General features: G+C 43.9%; 2 protein-coding genes across 4 annotated transcripts in view; one reads left to right on the forward strand and one right to left on the reverse strand.

Moving 5' to 3' along the window:
- The window catches only part of tmem242 (transmembrane protein 242), a 31,855-nt gene extending 9,019 nt beyond the window's left edge, over positions 1 to 22,836 (reverse strand). Inside the window, exons 1-3 of the mRNA XM_078229981.1 lie at positions 22,420 to 22,836; positions 8,493 to 8,593; positions 5,712 to 5,849 (exon numbers count right to left, since the gene is read on the reverse strand). Coding sequence (XP_078086107.1) covers positions 5,712 to 5,849; positions 8,493 to 8,593; positions 22,420 to 22,549 — 369 coding nt within the window. The 5' untranslated portion in view covers positions 22,550 to 22,836. The remainder of the gene's footprint in view (positions 1 to 5,711; positions 5,850 to 8,492; positions 8,594 to 22,419) is intronic.
- Positions 22,837 to 23,067: 231 nt separating this feature from the next.
- The window catches only part of zdhhc14 (zDHHC palmitoyltransferase 14), a 264,960-nt gene continuing 263,564 nt past the window's right edge, over positions 23,068 to 24,463 (forward strand). For all 3 annotated transcript variants that reach the window (XM_078229978.1, XM_078229979.1, XM_078229980.1), the window contains exon 1: positions 23,068 to 24,296. In XM_078229978.1, coding sequence (XP_078086104.1) covers positions 24,070 to 24,296 — 227 coding nt within the window. In that variant the 5' untranslated portion in view covers positions 23,068 to 24,069. The remainder of the gene's footprint in view (positions 24,297 to 24,463) is intronic.

Genomic DNA, 24,463 nt, shown 5'->3' on the forward strand with positions numbered 1-24,463 from the left:
TGGGGTGTGCTGTTCACCTGTTTCCAATGCTCTGGAACTCAGGTGTCTCCTCTTCCAACCCCCTAGAGTTTTCCCGCTTTTTCTGTTGATGTCCACTTTCATCCTCGTCAGAAGTGCAGCTGCCCCACTGTCTGAGTCAAATGGGAGTGGTCTCTCACTACTCACTTGGGAGGTGGCTTTGTCCTTTACTGCCTTCTTCTTGCTCTTCCTCACCAGCTGCCAACCCCCCCACTGGTTCAGTTCGCTGAGAGATTTGGCGAGAGGTGATTATGTTTGGCCGAATGTAACCTCCTTCTTCCCTTTTCCTGTGTCTTCCACTTTGTCCTCCTTTGTTCCATTCTGATGGCTGGAGGTCCTTGGCGTTGGTCAGGCTGGCCATTCTGTCTGCTTGGCCATCCTTGGCTTTCGCCGGCTGTGTGCAAATAAGGCCATGTTTGGTGCAGGTCTTGTAGAGATGGCCTGCTGCATTTGTCAAAGCTAGGAGGCTGGGAACACACGAAGCAAGTGTGGAATACAAGGAAAGTAGAAAGAAACTTAAGCAAGGAGTAAGAAGAGCTAAAATAGGTTGCAGCACTTCTGCATGCAGTCCTTCGGTCTTGACTGAGCACTACTATCATGCCAATGGAGAGTTTATATTTTAAACATCACTGAACTTCCACAAAAATGAGTGGCCTGTTTACTTCAATGCACAGTACAGTCCAGATTACTGCGTGGCTGTGGTCCTGTGCATCTTAGAGCAAATATTGACCTTTTCCCACTGTTTTCAATTTCCCTTCACTCATGAATTAGCTGAAGGGGAATGAGACAGTAGGGCCAGTAAGACTCAGGAGAAACAGCAGGCAGGGTAGGATTGCAAATCAAAGAGTCTGGTGGACTGAAGTGCATTTGTTTCAATGCGAGAAGTGTAACAGGTAAGGCAGATGAACTTAGAGCTTGGATTAGTACTAGAAACTATGATGTAGTTGCCATTACAGAGACTTGGTTAAGGGAAGGACAGGATTGGCAGCTTAACATTCCAGGATATAGATGTTTCAGGCGTGATAGAGGGGGACGTAAAAGGGGTGGGGGAGTTGCACTACTGGTTAAGGAGAATATCACAGCTGTACTCTGGGAGGACACCTCGGAGGGCTCATACAGCGAAGCAATATGGGTAGAGCTCAGGAATAGGAAAGGTGTAGTCACAATGTTGGGGGTTTACTATAGGCCACCCAACTGCCAGCGGGAGATTGAGGAACAGATAGGTAGGCAGATTTTGGCAAGGTGTAAAAGTAACAGGGTTGTTGTCGTGGGAGATTTTAATTTCCCCTATATTGACTGGGACTCACTTAGTGCTAGGGGCGTGGATGGGGCAGTTTGTAAGGAACATCCAGGAGGGCTTCCTGAAACAGTATGTAGATAGTCCAACGAGGGAAGGGGCCATACTGGACCAGGTATTGGGGAATGAGCCCAGCCAGGTGGTCGATGTTTCAGTAGGGAAGCAGTTCGGGAACAGTGACCACAATTCAGTAAGCTTTAAGGTACTGATGGATAAAGATAAGTGTAGTCCTCAAGTTAAGGTGCTAAATTGGGGGAAGGCTAATTACAACAATATTAGGCAGGAACTGAAGAATGTAGATTGGGGGCAGAGATTTGAGGGCAAATCAACATCTGGCATGTGGGAGGCTTTCAAGTGCAAGTTGATAGGGATTCAGGACCGGCACATTCCTGTAAGGATGAAGGATAAGTATGGCAAGTTTTGGGAATCTTGGATAACGAGAGATATTGTGAGCCTAGTCAAAGAGAAAAAGGAAGCATTTGTCAAGGCTAGGAGGCTGGGAACACACGAAGCAAGTATGGAATACAAGGAAAGTAGAAAGAAACTTAAGCAAGGAGTAAGAAGAGCTAAAAGAGGTCATGAAAAAGCATTGGCCAGCAGGATTAAGGAAAATCCCAAGGCTTTTTATACATATGTAAAGAGCAAGAGGGTAGCTAGGGAGAGGGTTGGCCCACTCAAGAACAAGGGAGGGAATCTATGTGTGGAGCCAGAGGAAATGGGCGAGGTATTAAATGAGTACTTTGCGTCAGTATTCACCAAAGAGAAGGACTTGGTGGATGATGAATCTGGGAAAGGATGTATAGATAGTTTGAGTCATGTTGAGATCGAAGAGGTGGTGGTATTGGGGTTCTTGAGAAACATCAAGGTAGACAAGTCTCCAGGGCCTGATGGTATATACCCCAGAATACTGAGAGAGGCAAGAGAGGAAATTGCTGGGGCCTTGAGAGAAATCTTTGTATCCTCACTGGCTACAGGGGAGGTCCCAGAGAATTGGAGAATAGCCAATGTTGTTCCTTTGTTTAAGAAGGGTAGCAAGAATAATCCAGGTAATTACAGGCCGGTGAGCCTTACATCAGTGGTAGGGAAATTATTGGAGAGGATTCTTCGAGACAGGATTTATTCTCACTTGGAAATAAGTGGACATATGAGTGAGAGGCAACATGGTTTTGTGGAGGGGAGGTCGTGTCTCACGAACTTGATCGAGTTTTTCGAGGAAGTGACGAAGATGATTGATGAGGGTAGGGCAGTGAATGTTGTCTACATGGACCTCAGTAAGGCCTTTGACAAGGTCCCTCATGGCAGACTGGTGCAGAAGGTGAAGTCGCATGGGATCAGAGGTGAGCTGGCAAGGTGGATACAAAACTGGCTCGGTCAAAGAAGACAGAGGGTAGCAGTGGAAGGGTGCGTTTCTGAATGGAGGGCTGTGACAAGTGGTGTTCCTCAGGGATCAGTGTTGGGACCTTTGCTGTTTGGGATTTGGAGGAAAATGTAACTGGATTGATTAGTAAGTTTGCGGACAACACAAAGGTTGGTGGATTTGCGGATAGTGATGAGGACCATCAGAAGATACAGCAGGATATAGATTGGTTGGAGACTTGGGCGGAGAGATAGCAGATGGAGTTTAATCCGGACAAATGTGAGGTATTGCATTTTGGAAGGTCTAATACAGATAGGAAATATACAGTAAATGGCAGAACGCTGAAGAGTATTGATAGGCAAAGGGATCTGGGTGTACAGGTACACAGGTCACTGAAAGTGGCAATGCAGGTGGAGAAGGTAATCAAGAAGGCATATGGCATGCTTGCCTTCATCAGCTAGGGTATTGAGTTTAAAAATTGGCAAGTCATGTTGCCGCTTTATAGAACCTTAGTTAGGCCGCACTTGGAATATAGGGCCTGATTTTACCAAAGCTTCACGCCCGTTTTCGGGTGTGAAATTGCGGTAAAGTTGGGCGTCGGGCCTTTAACGCGATCTGCACCCAAATCCAAGCAGATCGTGGCTTTACTGACACCCGATTCAGACGTGGGTCTGGCCCGCGCCCGAATCGGGCGGCCCAACGATTTAAATGCATTTGCATGCATTTAAATCGACTTAATGAACTGCACCCCCAACTCTACCACCAAATCCCACTTTACCGTCTTCTGGCCCGATCCGTGTCCGCGCTGTAATTGACCTGCAGAATAACAGTCCAAAGTCACTGCTGCAGCCTCCGAAGAGCGGGGTCAGAGACTGCAACGGCTCTCTGACCCAGGTCCTCCTCTGGTGGGGGGGGCGGCGGGAAGGAAGAGGAGGAGAGGGGGTGTGACATCTCATCCCAAGGGGCCGGGAGGGGGGGGGGGGGGGGGGGGGGGGTGACGTATCATCCACTGGTCAGGTGGGGTTCAGCTGCCTGTCTGTGGCCGATCCCTCCTGCTGGAATGGACATGCGGCCATGCCATCCCACAAAACCTTCAGGACGAAGCGATTCCTCGCTAAGAAGGTGAAGCAGGACCGGCCTATTCCACAGTGGATCCGCATGAAATCCGGCTACAAGCTCAGTACAAGTCCAAGAGGAGACACTGGAGAAGGACCAAGCTGGGCCTGTAAAGGGATACACCATCACTGGTACACTACCAGCCACAGCCATCTCTCCCGCTCTCTTGATCCTGCAGGGAAGAGTAATCTGTGGCTGGTAGTACCTTGTCCAAAGCCCCTCCTTTGATGAATGAGACTGCAGAGACTGTTAGCAGATTTGTTGGTTATACTAGTCCTCATCAATTTTCCAAAGCATTACTGTTGTTACTTGTACAGCTTTTTTTAAAATTCGAGATTGGGGTATCAAGGAGAACAATAGCAACCCCAGCACCATGACAGCAAAGATTAATTAACTTAATCTCTAACTAGGGCCTTCCTATTTTGTACTGCTCATTTACTTACTGAGCCATCTGGCAGAATTGACACCAATGTGCAATAGGAATATTAGAAATATTAAAATAACTTAAACGATTCACAAGTAGGGAGTGAGTTTTAGCAGTCAACTTCTTCAACAATGTAATCTTTGAGAGACCATGAGTGTGCTTTATTGTTCTAAAATCCAAATCTTCCCTTTCCCTTCCCCTCATCATGAAATGCATAGCAACAGAAAATCTCCTTAATTTAAAGTATGAGATACTTTAATTTCATTTAAAACAGAAAATAAATTTCACTGTATATACAGAATGAGTTCACAGGAGAACAGAAACCTGGTGGGGGAAGGGGTAATGAAGAGACCAGGAATAAAGCTGCTAATAAGACCAACAGGAGGTTCATTTCTATGATAGATCTTTCATCAGATTTAAAAATTCCATTGAGATCAATTAAACTCAGATGGCTGCAATACAGCAGAATTATTCATTAATGTATTGCATGACAAGTAAAAATCTTAGGCTTGTAGTTTTTTTGCTATAAATCATAAGGTTGGTCTTGGATGAAGAAGGTCCTTTGGTAATTTTACAAAATAGGTGACTGATCAGAGGAATTATCTTTATAGCTAACAAAAACCTTTACAATTTTTAACATCTCTATTAAATCTCTTCTCCTCCTCAGTCCCAACAATATTTCAAGTCTCTTCTCATAACTGTAGTTTCATATCCTGCCATCACTCCAGTGATTCAAAGAAGTACATTTTGACTATAATGTCCTTTGTATATTTATGTTCCAAGTAATTTAAACTGTTCTTAATTTGATTTCTTTCCATCAATCTTACCTCAACATCTCAATAAGATACTTTCTGTTCAAATTGAGAAGTTTGCCCAGTCTTCATGTGAGACTGATCTGTGCAGATTGAGTCTAATGATGTCATTGTGACCAGTTTGCAATACCAATCTGAGGCTTGAGCAAATGTGAGATTAAGTACACTGGTGAATTCCCGGTCTGCCAGGAATTAGAAGTGGATCAGAACTTGTCCAGCGAGGTATTTCAAAATCTAATTTTAGGTTTCTTGGCATGCCATGTGGACGAACAACCTTTCTCCCCTGTCTCAAGGAGGTCTTGGACCTCTATTGCCCTACCCCTACCCATTTTTGCCAATCATCTCCACAACTCTCCCACCTCAACTTACTGCCGGGGCCCATTCCTATGATTCTCCCGCGGCATTCCACCACCAAATTCCTGCTCCCATTGCTAACCAAGTAGCAGATCTGGGTGGAATTCTGGGAAAATTTTTGGAAATTATCAGCATGTCTTCCGCTTCCTTCAAGCCCTTCTATTTTTAACCACAACAAAATAATCTGAAGGGAGGAAGTCAATTAGCCACAGTGATGAAGTAAAAATTTATGGTGAAAAATCATTGGCGTGACAAATTACATTTAGGGACTTGTGTATAATGTAAATTTTCACCTTGGTTGACTCAACTAATTAAAAGAAATAAGGTACTTACACTGTGAACTCCTAAAGCCTTCCAGATTGTAAGGCTAAGTAAACCAACTCCACACCAGGCGTAGAGAGAACCCCAGCCTAGGGCCCTCAGCGCTAGCGATGCCCCACTTTCAGGAACAGTAATGGTTGCATTCATTCCCTAGAAAAGAAGGGAAGATGATAAAAGTAAAAACTTACGATTATATAGTGCTCTTTACAAACTCAGGGCCTCCCAAAGCTCTTTACTGACATTTAAGCACTTTTGACATGTAGTCACTGTTCCAAGGGAAGAATTGTAACCCACACCTGGTAGCAGCCAGGATATTTTCACACTGCAGTAGTACAATATCACTGACTGCTTCATGGCTGAAACCACCTTTAATGGTGGCTGACTTTAAATCTGGCGGACGACATCTGAGGAACCCTATCAATAAACACCAAGCATGCTACAACACCAAAGGGTGTCCCAAGTGAAAAACAACAGAACATAACAGCGCAGTACAGACCCTTCGGCCCTCGATGTTGCACCAACCTGTGAAACCAATCTAAAGCCCATCTAACCTACACTATCCCAATATCATCCATATGTTTATCCAATGACCATTTAAATGCCCTTAATGTTGGCGAGTCCACCACTGCTGCAGGCAGGGCATTCCACGCCCTTACTACTCTCTGAGTAAAGAATCTACCTCTGACATCCGTTCTATATCTATCACCCCTCAATTTAAAGCTATGTCCCCTCGTGCTAGCCATCACCATCCGAGGAAAAAGGCTCTCACTGTCCACCCTATCTAATCCTCTGATCATCTTGTATGCCTCCATTAAGTCACCTCTTAACCTTCTTCTCTCTAACGAAAACAGCCTCAAGTCCCTCAGCCTTTCCTCATAAGACCTTCCCACCATGCCAGGCAACATCCTGGTAAATCTCCTCTGCACCCTTGCCAATGCTTCCACATCCTTCCTATAATGCGGCGACCAGAACTGTACGCAATACTCCAAGTGCGGCCGCACCAGAATTTTGTACAGCTGCAACATGACCTCATGGCTCCGAAACTCAATCCCTCTACCAATAAAAGCTAACACACTGTTCGCCTTCTTAACAACCCTATCAACCTGGGTGCCAACTTTCAGGGATCTATGCACATGGACACCGAGATCTCTCTGCTCATTCACACTACCAAGTATCTTACCATTAGCCCAGTACTCTGTATTCTTGTTACTCCTTCCAAAGTGAATCACCTCACACTTTTCCACATTAAACTCCATTTGCCACCTCTCAGCCAGCTCTGCAGCTTATCTATGTCCCTCTGTAACCTACAACATCTTTCCACACTGTCCACAACTCCTCCAACTTTAGTGATATCCGCAGATTTTCTAACCCATCCTTCTACGCCCTCATCCAGGTCATTTATAAAAATGACAAACAGCAGTGGCCCCAAAACAGATCCTTGTGGTACACCACTAGTAACTGAACTCCAGGATGAACATTTCCCATCAACCACCACCCTGTCTTCTTGCAGCTAGCCAATTTCTGATCCAAACCGCAAAATCACCCTCAATCCCATGTGTCTGTATTTTCTGCAATAGCTTACCGTGGGGAACATCATCAAACGCTTTACTGAAATCCATATACACCACATCAACTGCTTTACCCTCATCCACCTCTTTGGTCACCTTCACAAAGAACTCAATAAAGATTGGTGAGGCACGACCTACCCTTCACAAAACTGTGTTGACTATCCCTAATCAAATTATTCCTTTCTAGATGATTATAAATCCTATCTCTTATAATCCTTTCCAAAACTTTGCCCACATCAGAAGTAAGGCTCACTGGTCTATAATTACCAGGGTTGTCTCTACTCCCCTTCTTGAACAAGGGGACAACATTTGCTATCCTCCAGTCTGCTAGCACTATTCCTGTAGACAATGACGACATAAAGATCAGAGCCAAAGGCTCTGCAATCTCCTCCCTAGCCTCCCAGAGAATCCTAGGATAAATCCCATCCGGCCCAGGGGACTTATCTATTTTCACACTTTCCAGAATTGCTAACACTTCCTCCTCATGAACCTCAATCCCGTCTAGTCCAATAGACTGTACCTCAGTATTGTCTTTTTCCTGTGTGAATACTGGATTCAATTTGAATTTGGTTTTTCGAGCAAGCAAGGAATGAATTTGGCTTTGCCCAGTCCATTCCAAACATTGGCTTTATAACTTAAGGATGGAGTAAAAAATTACTTTAAAGGGTTAATTACTGTCAACTGTCAGTTTAAAATGTTATTTTTCTGTCTTGCACAGTTTCTGTTTGGTCACTTGTTTACTGGGGAGGGGAAGCTGCGTCATTGTATTGTACTGCTCCTTATCTCTTTTTGAAAACCCATTATTTTTTTTATAAAAAAGCCCTACAAATTATTTTCTATCAGATAATTCCCTTTGAAAGCCCACCGTATTAATTTTTATTTTGGGTGTGAAGTTGCACAGAGTTAGAATGTTATTATGGTTTAACGATCAGCAGGTGGTAACTGAAGGATGAAGTCCCTTGAGTCAAATGCTATGTCTTCTTGCCATGAATTGTAGGAGTGCAGGCATACCTACAACTTATTGACCAATTAACGAAAAAGAAATATACAAAAATTGATTGAGCTTAGCTTAGTGAAATTAACATCCTAAAATTCATTAAATCAGGAACATGACTCACAATATTAACCCAGCACATTTGGTTTGTTTCGTCAGTTACCAATCCGGCAGCAACTATATGCTACCATCTGTAAAACCTAAAATGTTGACTACATTAGCTTACCTTACCTTATTGAACCATCCAGGATTTTTCTTTTTTGCCATCGCAAGACTTGTGCCAAAACCTGCTAGCATTCCAGCTGTAGCTACAGAACCAAGGAACAGACCACCTACCAAAATACCATAAAATATTTAAGATAATTTTCCCACGCTGTGCATTTTGGAGAATAATAGATGGAAAATAGAAAGGATGATTTTGAGTGTCTGAACTGTACAACCCACAAGGGTTGCAATGAAATGAATTTTCGAATACTGTGATATTGGTACTCTGTATACTAAATTTTACAGAAACTTTTAAACTATTCAGTACATTATAAATGACTCAAGCTGATAAATGCACTACCTGAGTGCTATTAAGCTAGTGAGGCAAGGAAAGTACCAAGTTAAATTGGGGCAGCAATGGAAACACTACAATTAAGAGTGAAAAAAAATACAAAGGAGGGGTAGAAATCACAAGTTACACAAAGCCATGGTTGAAAAAAAAACCTAGAGTACTGTGAACATTTCTTGGCACCACACATCAGAAAGAATATCAGCATTGGTACATTCAACAGGCCAATGTGAGAGTCTAGTGTGTGGATGAAGAGAGTTAGCTTGCTTTCCACTTGTGTGTGCAAGTTTGCTTCTCATTTTCAGTCTACACTGCTAGCTAGCAAAATAGAGAGCTAAATGTGCATCAGTGCACTACCTCCCCTCAACTGTGCCTACTCATGCTGGCACATGGAAATTGGGTCTTTCACTGTTCCATGCAAATCTTCAGAGAAACTTGGGAGGGGGTTTGGCCCCAGACATGATCCAACCCTTGTGGCGCAGTAAAATGAGCTCAATAGGCTGTCTCTGTCTATGAGAGGGGTCTATTGTATCCCACTGGTCAGCCACTGCCCACCTCAAATCAGGCAGCCCCAGACTAAGGTGCTGATCTGCTAAGGTCCATCTGTTTCAATAAGTTCTTGGAGTTTAAAGTCATTGCTCAACAATTGGACAGATTTCATCATACCAGGCAAACAAATTAAAAGAAGATGCCAAATCTTTGACTGACAAGCTGGAACTTCAGGTCCATGGATTGACAGAGGACATGAAGCTGGTCGATAACGTGTGCAAGGCAGCTATGATTAACATGGAACTTCAAAGACTTGACATTAACATAGCATCCCTCAAGACAGCAGGTTCACTGAGAGCAGATCACAAAGGAAAACATTACATTTTAGAACAAGTTAACTTTGTGCATCTTTTCTCCACGACAGAGGCAAAAGACCAGTTCTAGGTGGGATTTCAATGCAAGGGTGAGCATTGCCTCATATATCATGACCTAGGGAAGATAAATAAGGACACAGACAACTTGAGCTCTGTGGAACAATCATCTTATTTCAGAACACACCATACCATTATGTGTCCTGGAGACATTCATGATCAGGGCATTGGCACCAGGTGGACCTGATCATTATCAGATGTAACTCTCTGATCAATATTCTCAACACACAGCTACCACAGTGTTGACTGTGATACAGATCATTCCTTGGTATACACCAAGGTTAGGATGCCTTGAAGGTTCTTCATTCAAAACAGAAATGCCAACTCATATCAACATCTGCCATTCTGCACACCCAGATAAAAATCAACAGTTCCTCAACACGATTGAACAGGCACTTCCCAGCATAGAGTACAGAAGACACTATCTACAATACTGCACTCTCAATACAGGGGAAGAAAGATCAGAAAAATATTGATTGGTTTAAGCTTATCACTGTGATGGAACCAGTCATTGAAGCCAAGTGGTCCATTCACATTAATTACAAATGAGATCTAAGAAGATTCATTGCACCAATAGACACTCAAAATAAAGTTCAACAGGCAGCTAGGCAGTGTGACAATGACTAAAACTTTGCCAGAATATCCGGATGTCCTTTTACACAGACAATGCTAGGGTCATGCATAACAGGATCAAAAAGACAACAAGTCTAAGAAAACTGGTCCATTGAAAAGAAAGGCAAGGGAGCTCATTACCAACTGCAACAAACAGTTACAGGTGGGTGGAACACTATCTTATACTGCACTCGAGCAAGAACACCTACCCCGAACAAGCTTGAGACATTATAGAACACCCGCCCGTCATGGCTGAATAGTGAAATCACAGAACTTAGCAAAACAACTGACATTTGTCATGGGGAAGGCCCAGGTGCTGGTGATATCTTGGCTGATCTCATCGAGCACAAAAAACCAGCACTCAACAAACAGCATTTGCATGAACGTCTCTGGCTCTGCTGGTGGAAGGAGTCAGGACACGAGGATATAGAACATAGAGAAAAAACAGCACAAACAGGCCCTTCGGCCCACAAGTTGCACCAGTCATGTCCCTACCTACCTAGGCTTATATATAGGCTTACCTATAACCCTCAATCCTATTAAGTCCCATGTACTCATCCAGAAGTCTCTTAAAAGACCCTATCGAGTTTGCCTCCACCACCACTGACGACAGCCGATTCCACTCACCCACCACCCTCTGAGTGAAAAACTTACCCCTGACATCTCCTCTGTACCTACTCCCCAGCACCTTAAACCTGTGTCCTCTCGTAGCAGCCATTTCAGCCCTGGGAAAAAGCCTCCGAGAATCCACCCGATCTATACCTCTCAAAATCTTGTACACCTCTATCAGGTCACCTCTCATCCTTTGTCTCTCCAAGGAGAAAAGACCGAGCTCCCTCAGCCTATCCTCATAAGGCATGCCAACCAATTCAGGCAACATCCTTGTAAATCTTCTCTGCACCCTTTCAATCATTTCCACATCCCTCCTGTAATGAGGCAACCAGAACTGAGCACAGTACTCCAAGTGGGGTCTGACGAGGGTCTTATAAAGCTGCATCATTATCTCTTGACTCCTAAACTCAATCCCTCGATTGATGAAGGCCAGCACACCATACGCCTTCTTAACCACCTCCTCTACCTGCGAGGCCGATTTAAGAGTCCTATGGACCCAGACCCCCAAGGTCCCTCTGATCCTCTACACTGCTAAGAGTCTTACCCTTGATATTATACTCCTTCATCCCATTTGACCTGCCAAAATTGACCACTACACATTTATCTGGGTTGAAGTCCATCTGCCACTTCTCCGCCCAGTCTTGCATCCTATCTATGTCACGCTGCAGCTTCTGACATCCCTTCAACCTATCCACAACACCACCAACCTTCGTGTCGTCGGCAAACTTACCAACCCATCCCTCCACTTCCTCATCCAGGTCATTTATGAAAATGACAAACAACAAGGGTCCCAGAACAGATCCCTGGGGCACTCCACTGGTGACCAACCTCCATTCAGAAAAAGACCCGTCTACAACCACTCTCTGCTTTCTGCAGGCAAGCCAGTTCTGAATCCACAAGGCAACAGCCCCTTGGATCCGATGCCCTTTCACTTTCTCGAGAAGTCTTGCATGGGGGACCTTATCGAACACCTTGCTGAAGTCCATGTAAACCACATCTACCGCTTTTTCTTCGTCAATGTGTTTAGTCACATTTTCAAAGAACTCCACCAGGCTTGTAAGGCACGATTTGCCTTTGACAAAGCCGTGCTGACTACTTTTGAGCATACTAAACTTCTCTAAATGTTCATAAATCCTGTCCCTCAGGATCTTCTCCATCAGTTTACCAACCACTGAGGTTAGACACACCGGTCGGTAATTTCCTGGGCTATCCCTATTCCCTTTCTTGAATATAGGAACCACATCCGCAATCCTCCGGAACCTCTCCCGTCTCCATCGATGACACAAAGATCATTGCCAGAGGCTCTGCAATCTCTTCCCTCTCCTCCCACAGTAACCTGGGGTACATCCCATCCGGTCCCAGCGACTTATCTATCTTGACGCTATTCAAAATTTCCAACACATCCTCTTTCTTAATGTCCACATACTCAATCTTTTCAGTCCACCTCAATCCTGTAGTACAACCACCCAGGTCTTTTTCCACCGTGAATACCGAGGTAAAATATTCATTAAGCACCTCTGCAATTTCTTCCGGTTCTGCACAGACTTGCTCACCTTTTATAGGTCCTATTCCTTCACATCTCATCCTTTTACTCTTCACATATTTATAGAACGCCTTAGGGTTCTCCTTAATCTTACCTGCCAAGGCCTTCTCGTGACCCCTTCTGGCTCTCCTAATTTCTTTCTTAAGTCCCTTCCTACAAGCCGTATACTCATCTAGATCCCTGTCATCGCCTAGCTCTCTGAAACTTTTGTACGCTTTCCTTTTCTTTCTCACTAGGTTCAGCGCAGCTTTCGTGCACCACGGTTCCCGTAACCTACCAACACCTCCCTGTCTCATCGGAACGTTGTCATACAGAACTCCAGATAAACATCCCTTGAAAATCTGCCACCTTACTTCAGTACTTTTCCTCGAGAATGCCTCCTTCCAATTTACGCCTCTAATCTCCTGCCTGATGGCTTCATATTTCCCCTTACTCCAGATAAACACTTTCCTAGCTTGCCTGATCCTATCTCTTTCCAATGCTAGCGTAAAGGAGATAGAGTTATGATCACTATCCCCAAGATGCTCCCCCACTGAGAGATCCAACCGACACCTGTCCAGGCTCATTAGCCAGCACCAGATCGAGTGCAGCCTCTCCTCTTGTAGGCTTATCCACATGCTGTGTCAGGAAACCCTCCTGAACACACCTAACAAACTCCTCCCCATCCAAACCCCTTACCCTAGGGATATTCCAATTGATGTTTGGGAAATTAAAGTCTCCCATCACGACAACCCTGTTATTCCTACATCTCTCCAGGATCTGTTTCCCTATCTGCTCCCCAACATCCCTGTTACTATTGGACGGCCTGTAGAAAACACCCAGCAACGTTATCGACTCCTTCCCGCTCCGAACTTCCACCCACAGAAACTCCGTAGACAATCCCTCCATGGCTTCCACCTTCTCTACAGCTGTGACACTATCCCTGATCAGCAGTGCCACCGCCCCCCCCTCTTTTGCCTCCCTCTCTGCCCTTTCTGAAACATCTGAAACCTGGCATCTGAAGTATCCAGTCCTGTCCCCAAGTCTCCGTAATGGCCACCACGTCACACTTCCAAGCATCGATCCACACTCTAACCTCATCCACTTTATTCACTACACTCCTGGTGTTAAAATAGACACATCTCAAACCTTTGGTCTGAGCTCTCCCCTTCTCCATCACCCGTCTATTCTCCCTCTTACACTGTGTACAATCCTTCTCTATTTGCGGGCTAACCTCCTCGCTCTCAGTCACCTCATCACGATTCCCTCCCCCCAACCTTTCTAGTTTAAAGTCTCCCCAGTAGCCTTAGCCAACCTTCCTGCCAGGATATTGGTCCCCCTGGGATTCAAGTGCCACCCATCTTTTTTGTACAGGTCACACCTTCCTCTAAAGAGGTCCCAATGATATGCTTGATATGCATACCCAATGATATGCTTGATGAAAGATTGTGACAAGAACAAGGGAAACCGCAGTGACTAAACAAATATAGATATACCTCCCTGCTGAGCAGTCTGCAAAAGTCATTGCCTGCGACTCTCCTATCAGACTACAGATCATGGCTGATTGCACCCAACATCAGCATAAACTCATTTCTAAGCCAGCGACATCTGTGCTGTATTGACCCCGATCATCGAACAGATGACAGCCATATACTAAAAGACCTTCTGCAGTCACTAGATTACTGGGGTCCATGCTTCCATTACAAAGACAACTGCATGCAAAGTATGAAAGTCAGGGACATTGACAGTGAAAACTGGGAAATATATGCTGACTGCTGTCATCTATGGAGGTTGCCCTTTGGAAGGGCGTTGCAAGCAGAACTAAAAAGCTGAGAAGAGATCGTAGAGAAAACGCAGAGGCCAGCGAATCATGAACCTTTTCAGCCCACTGTCTTCCTTGCAGCAAATGTGACAGAGACTGCCATGTCAGACTGGGAATCCTGAACCATACCATATGATGCTTAACAGAGTTGACAACCGTGGCGCAAACCATTGACTTAAAAGATAGAAGGCTGCCATCCCATTTTAACAACCATATAGCATGCAGAACTAGAGTGGTTATCTCGAAAACGGTACAATAACATTTATTGCTTTTTCCAGCGTTCCAATGTCCACTCTTGCCTCTCTCTTACCCTTTATATATCTGAAAAAAACTCTTGCAATCTTCTTTTATATTACTGGCCAGCTTACCCTCATATATTTTCTCCCCCTTTATTTTTTTTTAGTTGTCCTCTGTTGGTTTTTAAAGGTTTCCCAATTCCCTGGCTTCCCATTACTGTTCACCACATTGTATGTTTTTTCGCTGTCCCGGACTTCTGGTCAGCCATGGTTGCCTTGTCCTCCCCTTAGTATGCTTCTTCTTCCCTGGGATGAAATTCTGCTGTGTCTCCCGAATTGCTCCCAGAAACTCCTGCTATTGCTACTCCACTATCTTTCCTATTAGGCTGCTCTTCCAATCAACTCTGGCCAGCTCCTCCTTCATGCCTCTGTAGTTATCTTTACTCACGATGTGGAGATGCCGGCGTTGGACTGGGGTAAGCACAGCAAGTCATCGCCGGCATCTCCACATCATGGCTACCATCGACAACTTTAACCTGGTTTTGAGAGACTTCTTACTGTTATCTTTACTCAACAGTTTTAACTGCTACATCTGATCCAGCTTCTTCCTCACAAACTGAAGGGTGAATTCTATCATATTATACTCACTGCCTCCGAAGGGAGCTTCAGGTGAAGGAACCCTTATCAAGTCTGCCTCATTACACATCACCAAATCCAGAACTGCCTGTTCCCTAGTGGGCTTTACCACAAGCTGCTCCAAAAAGCCATCGCATATACATTCCACGAATTCCTTTTCTTGGGGTTCACTACCAACCTGATTTTCCCAGTCCACTTGCATATTGAAGTCCCCCACGATCACTGCAACATTGCCTTTCTTACACGTCTTTTCTATCTCCTAGTGTATTTTGTGCCCCACATCCTGACTGCTGCTTAGAGGTCTGTATCAGGGTCGTTTTACCGTTGCAGTTCCTCAACTCCACCCACACAGAATCGACATCTTCTGACCCTATATCATTTCTTGGTATAGATTTAATTTAATTCCTTACTAACAAGGCAACCTGTCTTTTCGATAGGATGTGTATCCTTGGATATTTAGCTCTCAGTCCTGATTCCTTTGCAGCCATGTCTCTGTGCTGCCCACAAGGTTTTCTATAGGCATTGAAATAGTAAAAAGGGTGGTAAAGGAGGCTAATTAGGGACCAAAGGGGATTTATGCATGGAAACAGGTGACATGTCTGAAGTATTAAATGATTACAGTGCATCTGTCTTTACCAAGAAGCTGCTGCACAGGTCATGGTGAAAGAGAAGATAGCTCAGACATTTGAAGGTTTTACAATTGATAAGGAGAAACTATTGGATAAGCTGTCTGTAATCAAAGTTGATAAGACACCAGGGCCAGATGAGATGCATCAAAGGATACTGAGAAATGAAGAGTGGAAATTGCAGATGAACTGGCCATAATTTTCCAGTTTTCCTTAGATTCAAGGCTGGTGCCAGAGGACTGGAGAATTATAAAAATTACACCCTTTTTCGGAAATGGATGCAAAGATGAACTCAGCAGTCGATGGTGGGGAAGCTTCTCGAACAATAATTCAGGACAAAATTAAGAGTCATTTGGGCAAATGTGGGTTAATTAAGAAAAACCAGCACAGATTTGTTGAGGATAAACAGTGCTCAAATAACTTGCTGGAGGGTTTTGTGATGAGGTAGCAGAGAGAATTGAAAGGGCAATTGTGCTGATGTGGACTTCCAGAAGGTATTTGATATGGTGTGGCACAACAGACTTGAGAGCAAAGCCCTCATGAAACAAAAAGGACTGGAGCAACATGTATATAAAGTTGGCTTAGTGACAGGAAACAGAAAGTAGTGATTAAGGAATGTTTTTTCCAGAATTGAGGAAGATGGAGTCACTGATAGGGCACATACTTTTCCAGACGTGTATTAATAACCTTGAGCTTGGTATACAGGGCACAATTTCAAAATTTTCAGGTGATGCTAAATTTGGAAGCATTGTGAACTGTGAGGAGGATAATGTAGAACTTCAAAAAGTACATAGACAAGTTGGTGGAATGGTTGGACAAGCGGCAGATGAAATTTAAGGAAGAGAAAAGTGTGAAGCAATTCATTTTGGTAGAAAGAAAAAAGAGACACAATATTAAACAAAAAATACAATTCTGAAGCAGGTGCAGGAGCAAATAGATGTGGTGTATATGTGCATAAATCACTGAAGATGGCAGGACAGATTAATGACACAGTTCTTAAAGCATAATGTATCCTCGACTTTATTATTAAGGGCAGAGAGTGCAAAAGCAAGGAAGTGATGTTAAAAGTTGTATAAACGCTGGTGTGACATTAAAATGGAGTATTCTGTCCAGTTCTGGGCACCACACTTGAAGCATTTGAAAGTATGCATAAAAGATTTGCAAGAATGGTCCCAGGGATGAGGAACTTCAGTTAAGTACATAAGAACTAGGAGCAGGAGTAGGCCATCTGGCCCCTTGAGCCTGCTCCGCCATTCAATAAGATCATGGCTGATCTTTTTGTGGACTCAGCTCCACTTACCCACCCACTCACCTTAACCCTTAATTCCTCTACTGTTCAAAAATTTCTCGATCATTTCCGTAAAAACATTCAATGAGGTAGCCTCAACTGCTTCACAGGGAACTCCACAGATTCACAACCCTCAGTGTGAAGTTGTTCCTCCTCAACTCAGTCCTAAATCTGCTTCCCCTTATTTTGAGGCCATGCCCCCTAGTTCTAGTTTCACCCGCCAGTGCAAACAACTTCCCTGCTTCTATCTTATCTATTCCCTTCATAATCTTATATGTTTCTGTAAGACCTCCCCTCATTCTTCTGAATTCCAAAGAGTATAGCCCATAGTCTACTCAGTCTCTCCTCATAAGCCAACCCTCTCAACTCCGGAATCAACCTAGTGAATCTCCTCTGCACTAGGTGCAGTGCCAGTATATCTTTTCTCAAGGAGATCAAAACTGTACACAGTACTCCAGGTGTGGCCTCACCAACACCTTATACAGCTGCAACATAATCTCGCTGTTTTTAAACTCCATCCCTCTAGCAATGAAGGACAAACTTCCATTTACCTTCTTAATTACCTGTTGCACCTGCAAACCAACTCGAGGTTCCTGCACAAGGACACCCAGGTCCCTCTGCACTGCAGCATGCTGCAATTTTTTACTATTTAAATAATAGTCCATTTTTCTGTTATTCCGACCAAAATGGATGACCTCACATTTACCAACATTGTACTCCATCTGCCAGACCCTTGCCCACTCACTTAAACTATCTATATCCCTTTGCAGACTTTCAGTGTCCTCTGCACACTTTGCTCTGCCACTCATTTTAGTGTCATCTGCGAATTTTGACACACTACACTTGGTCCCCAACTCCAAAATCATCTATGTAAATCGTAAATAATTGCAGTCCCAACACTGATCCCTGAGGCACACCACTAGTCACTGATCGCCAACCAGAAAAACACCCATTTACCCCCACTCTTTGCTTTTTGTTAGTTACCAATCCTCTATCCATGCTAATACATTACCCGTAACACTGTGCACCTTTATCTTATGTAGCAGCCTTTGGTGCGGCACCTTGTAAATACCTTCTGGAAATCCAGATACACCACATCCACAGGTTTCCCCATTGTCCACTACACATGTAATGTTCTCAAAGAATTCCACCAAATTAGTCAAACATGACCTGCCCTTCATGAACCCATGCTGCGTCTTACCAATGGGACAATTTATATCCAGGTGTCTCGCTATTTCTTCCTCGATGATAAGGAAAATGATTGAATCTACTACAGATGTTAAGCTAACCAGCCTATAGTTACCTGCCTTTTGTCTACCTCCTTTTTTAAACAGAGGCATCACATTTGCTGTTTTCCATCTGCAGGAACCACACCAGAGTCCAGCGAATTTTGGTAAATTACCACTACTGCATTTGTTATTTCTCCCGCCATCTCTTTTAGTACCCTGGGATGCATTCCATCAGGACCAGGAGACTTGTCTATCTTTAGCCCCATTAGCTTGCCCAACACTACCTCTTTCGTGATAATGATAGTTTCTCGGTTCTCACCTGCCATAGCCTTCCTGTCATCAATTTTTGGCATGTTATTTGTGTCTTCCACTGTGAAGACCGACACAAAATACCTGTTCAATGCCTCAGCGATTTTCTCATTTCCAGTTATTACATCCCTCTTCTCATCCTCTAAAGGACCAATGTTTACTTTCGCCACTCTTTTTCGTTTTATATAGATAGTTTTAAGTAGATAGGCTGAGAAGTTGGGCCCGTCTTCTTTGTACAGAAAGTTGGGAGAAAATTTGATAGCAGTATTCAAACTCATGGGGGTCTGGACAGAGTAGATGAGAAACATTTTCCCACTGGTGGAAGAATCAATGACAAGGCGGCACAGTTTAAGATGATTGCCAAAAGAAGCAATGGAGACAGGTGGAAAAACTTTTCACACAGCAAGTGTTCAGGAAATGGAATGCACTGCCCAGAAGTGTGGTGGAAGCAGGTTTAATCAAGGCTTGCAAGAGGGAATTGGATTATTAACTGAAGAGGACAGGGGAGTGGTACTAAGTAAAATGCTGCTTCAGGGAGTCGGCACACACATGATGGGCTGAATGGCCTCTTCTGTGCTGCAACAATTCTGTGATTAAGAGTCTAAGAGCTAGCATGTCAGAGGAGAAAACATCTGAACAATTCATTTGTATCCTAATCACACATAATTGATTCACCCACACCGACTGGAAAGACACCAGGCAAACCTACAACTAGTTGGCCAATTTTGTGTGCGGCTAATAATTTTAAATGTCACCATTAGCCACCGAGAATGTCAGCACAAAGCAGGAGCAATAGCGGAGTGACAAGGTAAACCACAAGTGTACTTTGACACATGCAAGAAAACCATGATTTGAAGTTGGTGATTGGTTTTGCATCAAATGGCCAAATCATGACCACAAACTCACATCACCTCTACCAGATTCAAAGCAGATCATGCGGTGGTTCAGTACCAACTATTATCTGCTGGATCACAACAGAAAGTGGAACACAAGACTCTTGATAGTGAGCAGATCAGGATATTGAGAACAATGTGATTTATGAGCTATATTTCATTTTCCAATGAATGGCTGATGTTCTGCATCTGGCTCATCGAGGTAATCACATGCAAGCAAATATCTAATTCGTAGATCTGTCATTAGCAACTATCATATCTCAGAGCATTTTTATACTTGGAGAAAGCAGACACTCTGGGCTCTCGGGAGTTACTGGATATACATATACTTGTTGTTTGAGATAGTTCAGTGCCTCAGAAACATGTAGAGATGACACTCACCATTCTCTGACGAAGGGTCATCCCAACTCGAAACATTGGCTCCATTCTCTCTCCATAGATGCTATCAGACCCGCTGAGATTTTTCAGCATTGTCTTTTTGTGACACCACCTTATATGCAAAAGCATGTGCTTTATTAGCGAGCCTGATTGAATTTTTTGAGGATGTGACTAAACACATTGATGAAGGAAGAGCAGTAGATGTGGGATATATGGACTTCAGCAAGGCATTTGATAAGGTGCCCCATGCAAGGCTTATTGAGAAAGTGAGGGGGCATGGGATCCAAGGGGACATTGCTTTGTGGATCCAGAACTGGCTTGCCCACAGAAGGCAAAGAGTGGTTATAGATGGGTCATATTCTGCATGGAGGTCGGTCACCAGTAGAGTGCCCCAGGGATCGGTTCTGGGACCCTTACTCTTTGTGATTTTTATAAATGACCTGGATGAGGAAGTGGAGGGATGGGTTGGTAAGTTTGTTGATGACACATTGATAGGATGCAAGACTGGGCGGAGAAGTGGCAGATGGAGCTCAACCCAGATAAGTGTGAGGTGGTTCATTTTGGCAGGTCAAATAGGATGGCGGAATATAATATTAATAGAAACATAGAAAAACTACAGCACAAACAGGCCCTTCGGCCCACAAGTTCTGCCGAACACGTCCCTACCTTCCAGACTTACCTATAACCCTCCATCCTAATAGAAACATAGAAAAACTACAGCACAAACAGGCCCTTCACTACAGCACAAACAGGCCCTTCAAACAGGTCCTACTAATGGTAGGACTCTTGGCAGAGTGGAAGATCAGAAGGATCTTGGGGTCCGAGTTCATAGGGCGCTCAAAGCAGCTGTGCAGGTTGAGGCTGTGGTTAAGAAGGTGTATGGTGTACTGGCCTTCATCAATCGAGGAATTGAGTTTAGGAGTCGTGAGATAATGTTGCAGCTATATAAGACCCTGGTCAGACCCCACTTGGAGTACTGTGCTCAGTTCTGGTCGCCTCATTACAGGAAGGATGTGGAAGCCATAGAAAGGGTGCAGAGGAGATTTACAAGGATGTTGCTTGGGTTGGGGAGCATGCCTCATGAGGATAGGTTGAGTGAGCTCGGCCTTTTCTCCTTGGAGAGACGAAGGATGAGGGGTGACCTGATAGAGGTGTATAAGATGTTGAGAGGTATTGATCGCGTGGATAGTCAGAGGCTTTTTCCCAGGGCTGAAATGGTTGCCACAAGAGGACACAGGTTTAAGGTGCTGGGGAGTAGGTACAGAGGAGATGTCAGGGGTAAGTTTTTCACTCAGAGGGTGGTGGGTGCGTGGAATGGGCTGCCAGCAACAGTGGTGGAGGCGGATTCGATAGGGTCTTTTAAGAGACTTTTAGATAAGTACATGGAACTTAGTAAGATAGAGGGTTATAAGTAAGCCTAATAATCACTAAGGTAGGGACATGTTCGGCATAACTTTGTGGGCTGAAGGGCCTGTATTGTGCTGTAGTTTTTCTATGTTTCTATTACAATGCTACCTCATGCTTTCAGTTTTTATAACCATACTGATTGACAGTATAGCAAGCAGTCAGACAGGCCCAATTCAATCGAAACAATGGAGCACAACAATCGAGCCAGGATAGAATGAAAGGTAAATAGCTAGTACCAGGACTACCTGTGCAATGGCAAGGTGTATTTAAAATTGGGAGCAGAATCACAAGCAGGGCCTAACAGATAAAATTGTGAGGAGACCGAGGAAAGAATATTACAAAATTGGAAGTGAGAGCCCTGGTTCCACTATCCCCATCTTCCAACCTAAAGACAACACTTGGCTATAACGACACACAAGGGAGATCGAGGAATTTCATATACTAGTGCTTAGTTATTTTCAGTTCATAACACACTGAATCACAGAAGGTTTACAGTCCAGAGAGAGGCCATTTGGCCCATCATGTCTGCAGTGGCCAAAAAAATGAGCCACCAGCTTAATTCCTCTTCCCACCATTTGTTCTGTAGCTATGCAGGTTATGGCACTTGAGGTGCATTGCAGGGCAACTTTTAAATAAATTGAGGGTTTTTGCATCTAACTATCCTTTCAGACAGTGAATTCCAGACCCCAGCAACACTCTGGGTGAAAAAAATATTTCCCCATTGCTCCTCTAATCTTTCTAATAAAAACTCGAAATATGTCCTCCTACTCACTGACCTCTTTGCTGAAGTAAATAAGTATTTCTCATCCACTCTACTCAGACCCTTCACAATTTTGTACAACATCAATTGGTCCTCTCAGCCTCAACTGTTCCAAGGAGAGCAACCCAGCCGATGCCATTCCTGGCAAAATCCTCAAAAATCCCCTCTGTACTCTCTCCAATGTAATTACATCCTTTCTGTAATGAGGTAACCAGAACTGCACACAGTCCTCAAGCGGTGGCCTAACCAATAAATGTGAAAACGCTCAACATTTACAATATAGGCAACCTCCAAAAAGAGAAGGGAAACTTAGTATTCTACAAATACTTAAATATAGGGAAAAAAATACATTTACCTTTAATCAGTTGTACTTTATTTTCTGCAGTGGACCCCAGTGTCTCGCTGTTGGCCTGTAGAACCGGATCTCTCCTAACACAATCACATTTCATCTCTCCCAGAATGACCTTACTTTTATCAGACGCCATCTCTAAAAATACTCAATTTGATCAAAATTAACTATTTGCCCGTTCACTTTAACATGAAAACCTCGAATGCAATCTGATAGCTCCGAGTACGCAATTTTGACGGCCTGATAACAAACCGACTCCTGTGTTCCTCGCAGCATTTATTATTGCTGCAATTCTCACTTTATATGTTTCTGTCACTTGGGTGGGTGGATGAACAAACGTACTACAGTTAACGTCTAATCAATAACAAGCCGGGACCGAGGCGACCTCGCACAACGACTGATGTGAAAGAACCGCTAAAAACCGGATCAGATGAGCTGCATCATGGGAATAGTAGTTCTCTCACTTCCTTTCTGGCTGATAACTTCAGACGAGCGCCACCTCCGATGGACTACAAATCCCAGAATGCCACAGAGCGGTGTGCTGTGGATAGGTGATCGGTTTGCTGCGTTATGCCGGGTGTCTTGTGCTGTGGGGTTTGAAAATCCGGTGGCGGGCAGTGGGCGCCGTTTCCTTCGAGTAGGTTTCCGTCTTGTACACTCTTCCTATTGGTCAGCCCGCAGGCAGCTCTGAGCTTCAGTTGAAGAGGCTGGGCTGCCCTTTTTTTTTTGTTTGTTGTCATTTTTAAACAGAAAACATTTACGCGGGGCTGGATCGCTTTATAGTGAGAAAAAAAAGGGGGAATTGTTTACAGTGGGTGTCCGCGTCCAGGAGGCAGCAACGATCCAACATCTCCCCACCCCCTCCTCCCCCTCAGCCCCTATCGAGGAGCCATTTTTCGTGCTGAAAACCCGCTTCCGAAATGCGGCGGCTATGTGGAAACAAACCCGGCTCGAGGGCTGTCTGTTTTCCTTTTGAAACCAGCTAACATATTTTACTGCAGCCACATTAAGTTTAGAAGGCGTGCGGAAAGAACACCCATGGGTGAGGAAAAGCGATTCAGCAGCAGTCGGCGTACACATGGACACCCAATTGTGAAACGGCTGTTCTAAGACAACCCTGTTACATATTTTTTTAAAAATCGAGGAAAGTGGTTCAGTCCCCGGAGAGCTCGTGCTTGTCAGATTTTTAAAAATTGTATTCGAACAAGAAGGCTCTGGAGTGAACCGGGATATGTAGACTATTAAATCACCATATTGGTAAAATATTCAAACGATTTCATGTGGGAGTTTTAAAAATATTTTACTACAGAACATTTATGAAAAAAAATCAGCCTGATTTAAAGCAGGACTCGCGTCAGATATTGACAGAAAATTCAAATCTGTTCATCTGTCGTTTGGACATCAGGGGGAAAAAAAGGGTTTTATTTGTCTTAATCATTTGGCGTCAAAATGTAATTTGGAAGAAACAGCAAAAGGTGAGACCCAAGGAAAATGAATTCAAACCTATAATTGTGCTGGATGTTAACATGCGAGTCGACACAGACGGCGAGGGAATCTGTACATATCCAGGGTTGGGATACTACCGTGTTCCAGAGATCCGCTCATTTTAAATAATTATCTTTCTTTCGGGACTTGGGGATAACAATCCACGCATTGATGCCGCCCCCAATGAAACAGTGCGAATACAGCCAGATTACCACGCAGAGCTCGTCTCCCATGGAGTCTCCCAAAAAGAAGAAAATTCCGCGGAAGAAATGGGAAGTTTTCCCGGGAAGAAATAAATTTCACTGCGATGGCAGGCTTATGATGGCCAGGCAAACTGGAGTCTTCTATCTGACACTTGTCTTAATTGTGGTCACCAGTGGACTTTTCTTTGCATTCGAGTAAGTAATATTCATTCGTTACAAGTTCACTTGTTTTTTTATTGTTTTTAAAATGCTTGAACTCTTTCCAAGATGTGGAATAATCGTAAATATATCTGTTCGTTTACCTTACAGTATGCTTCAATCTAATGAAATACCACGCAAGCAGGTTGTTTAATATTTTTGAG

This window comes from Mustelus asterias, chromosome 15, assembly GCF_964213995.1.
Source record: "Mustelus asterias chromosome 15, sMusAst1.hap1.1, whole genome shotgun sequence".
In the NCBI taxonomy this organism is placed as follows: domain Eukaryota; kingdom Metazoa; phylum Chordata; class Chondrichthyes; order Carcharhiniformes; family Triakidae; genus Mustelus; species Mustelus asterias.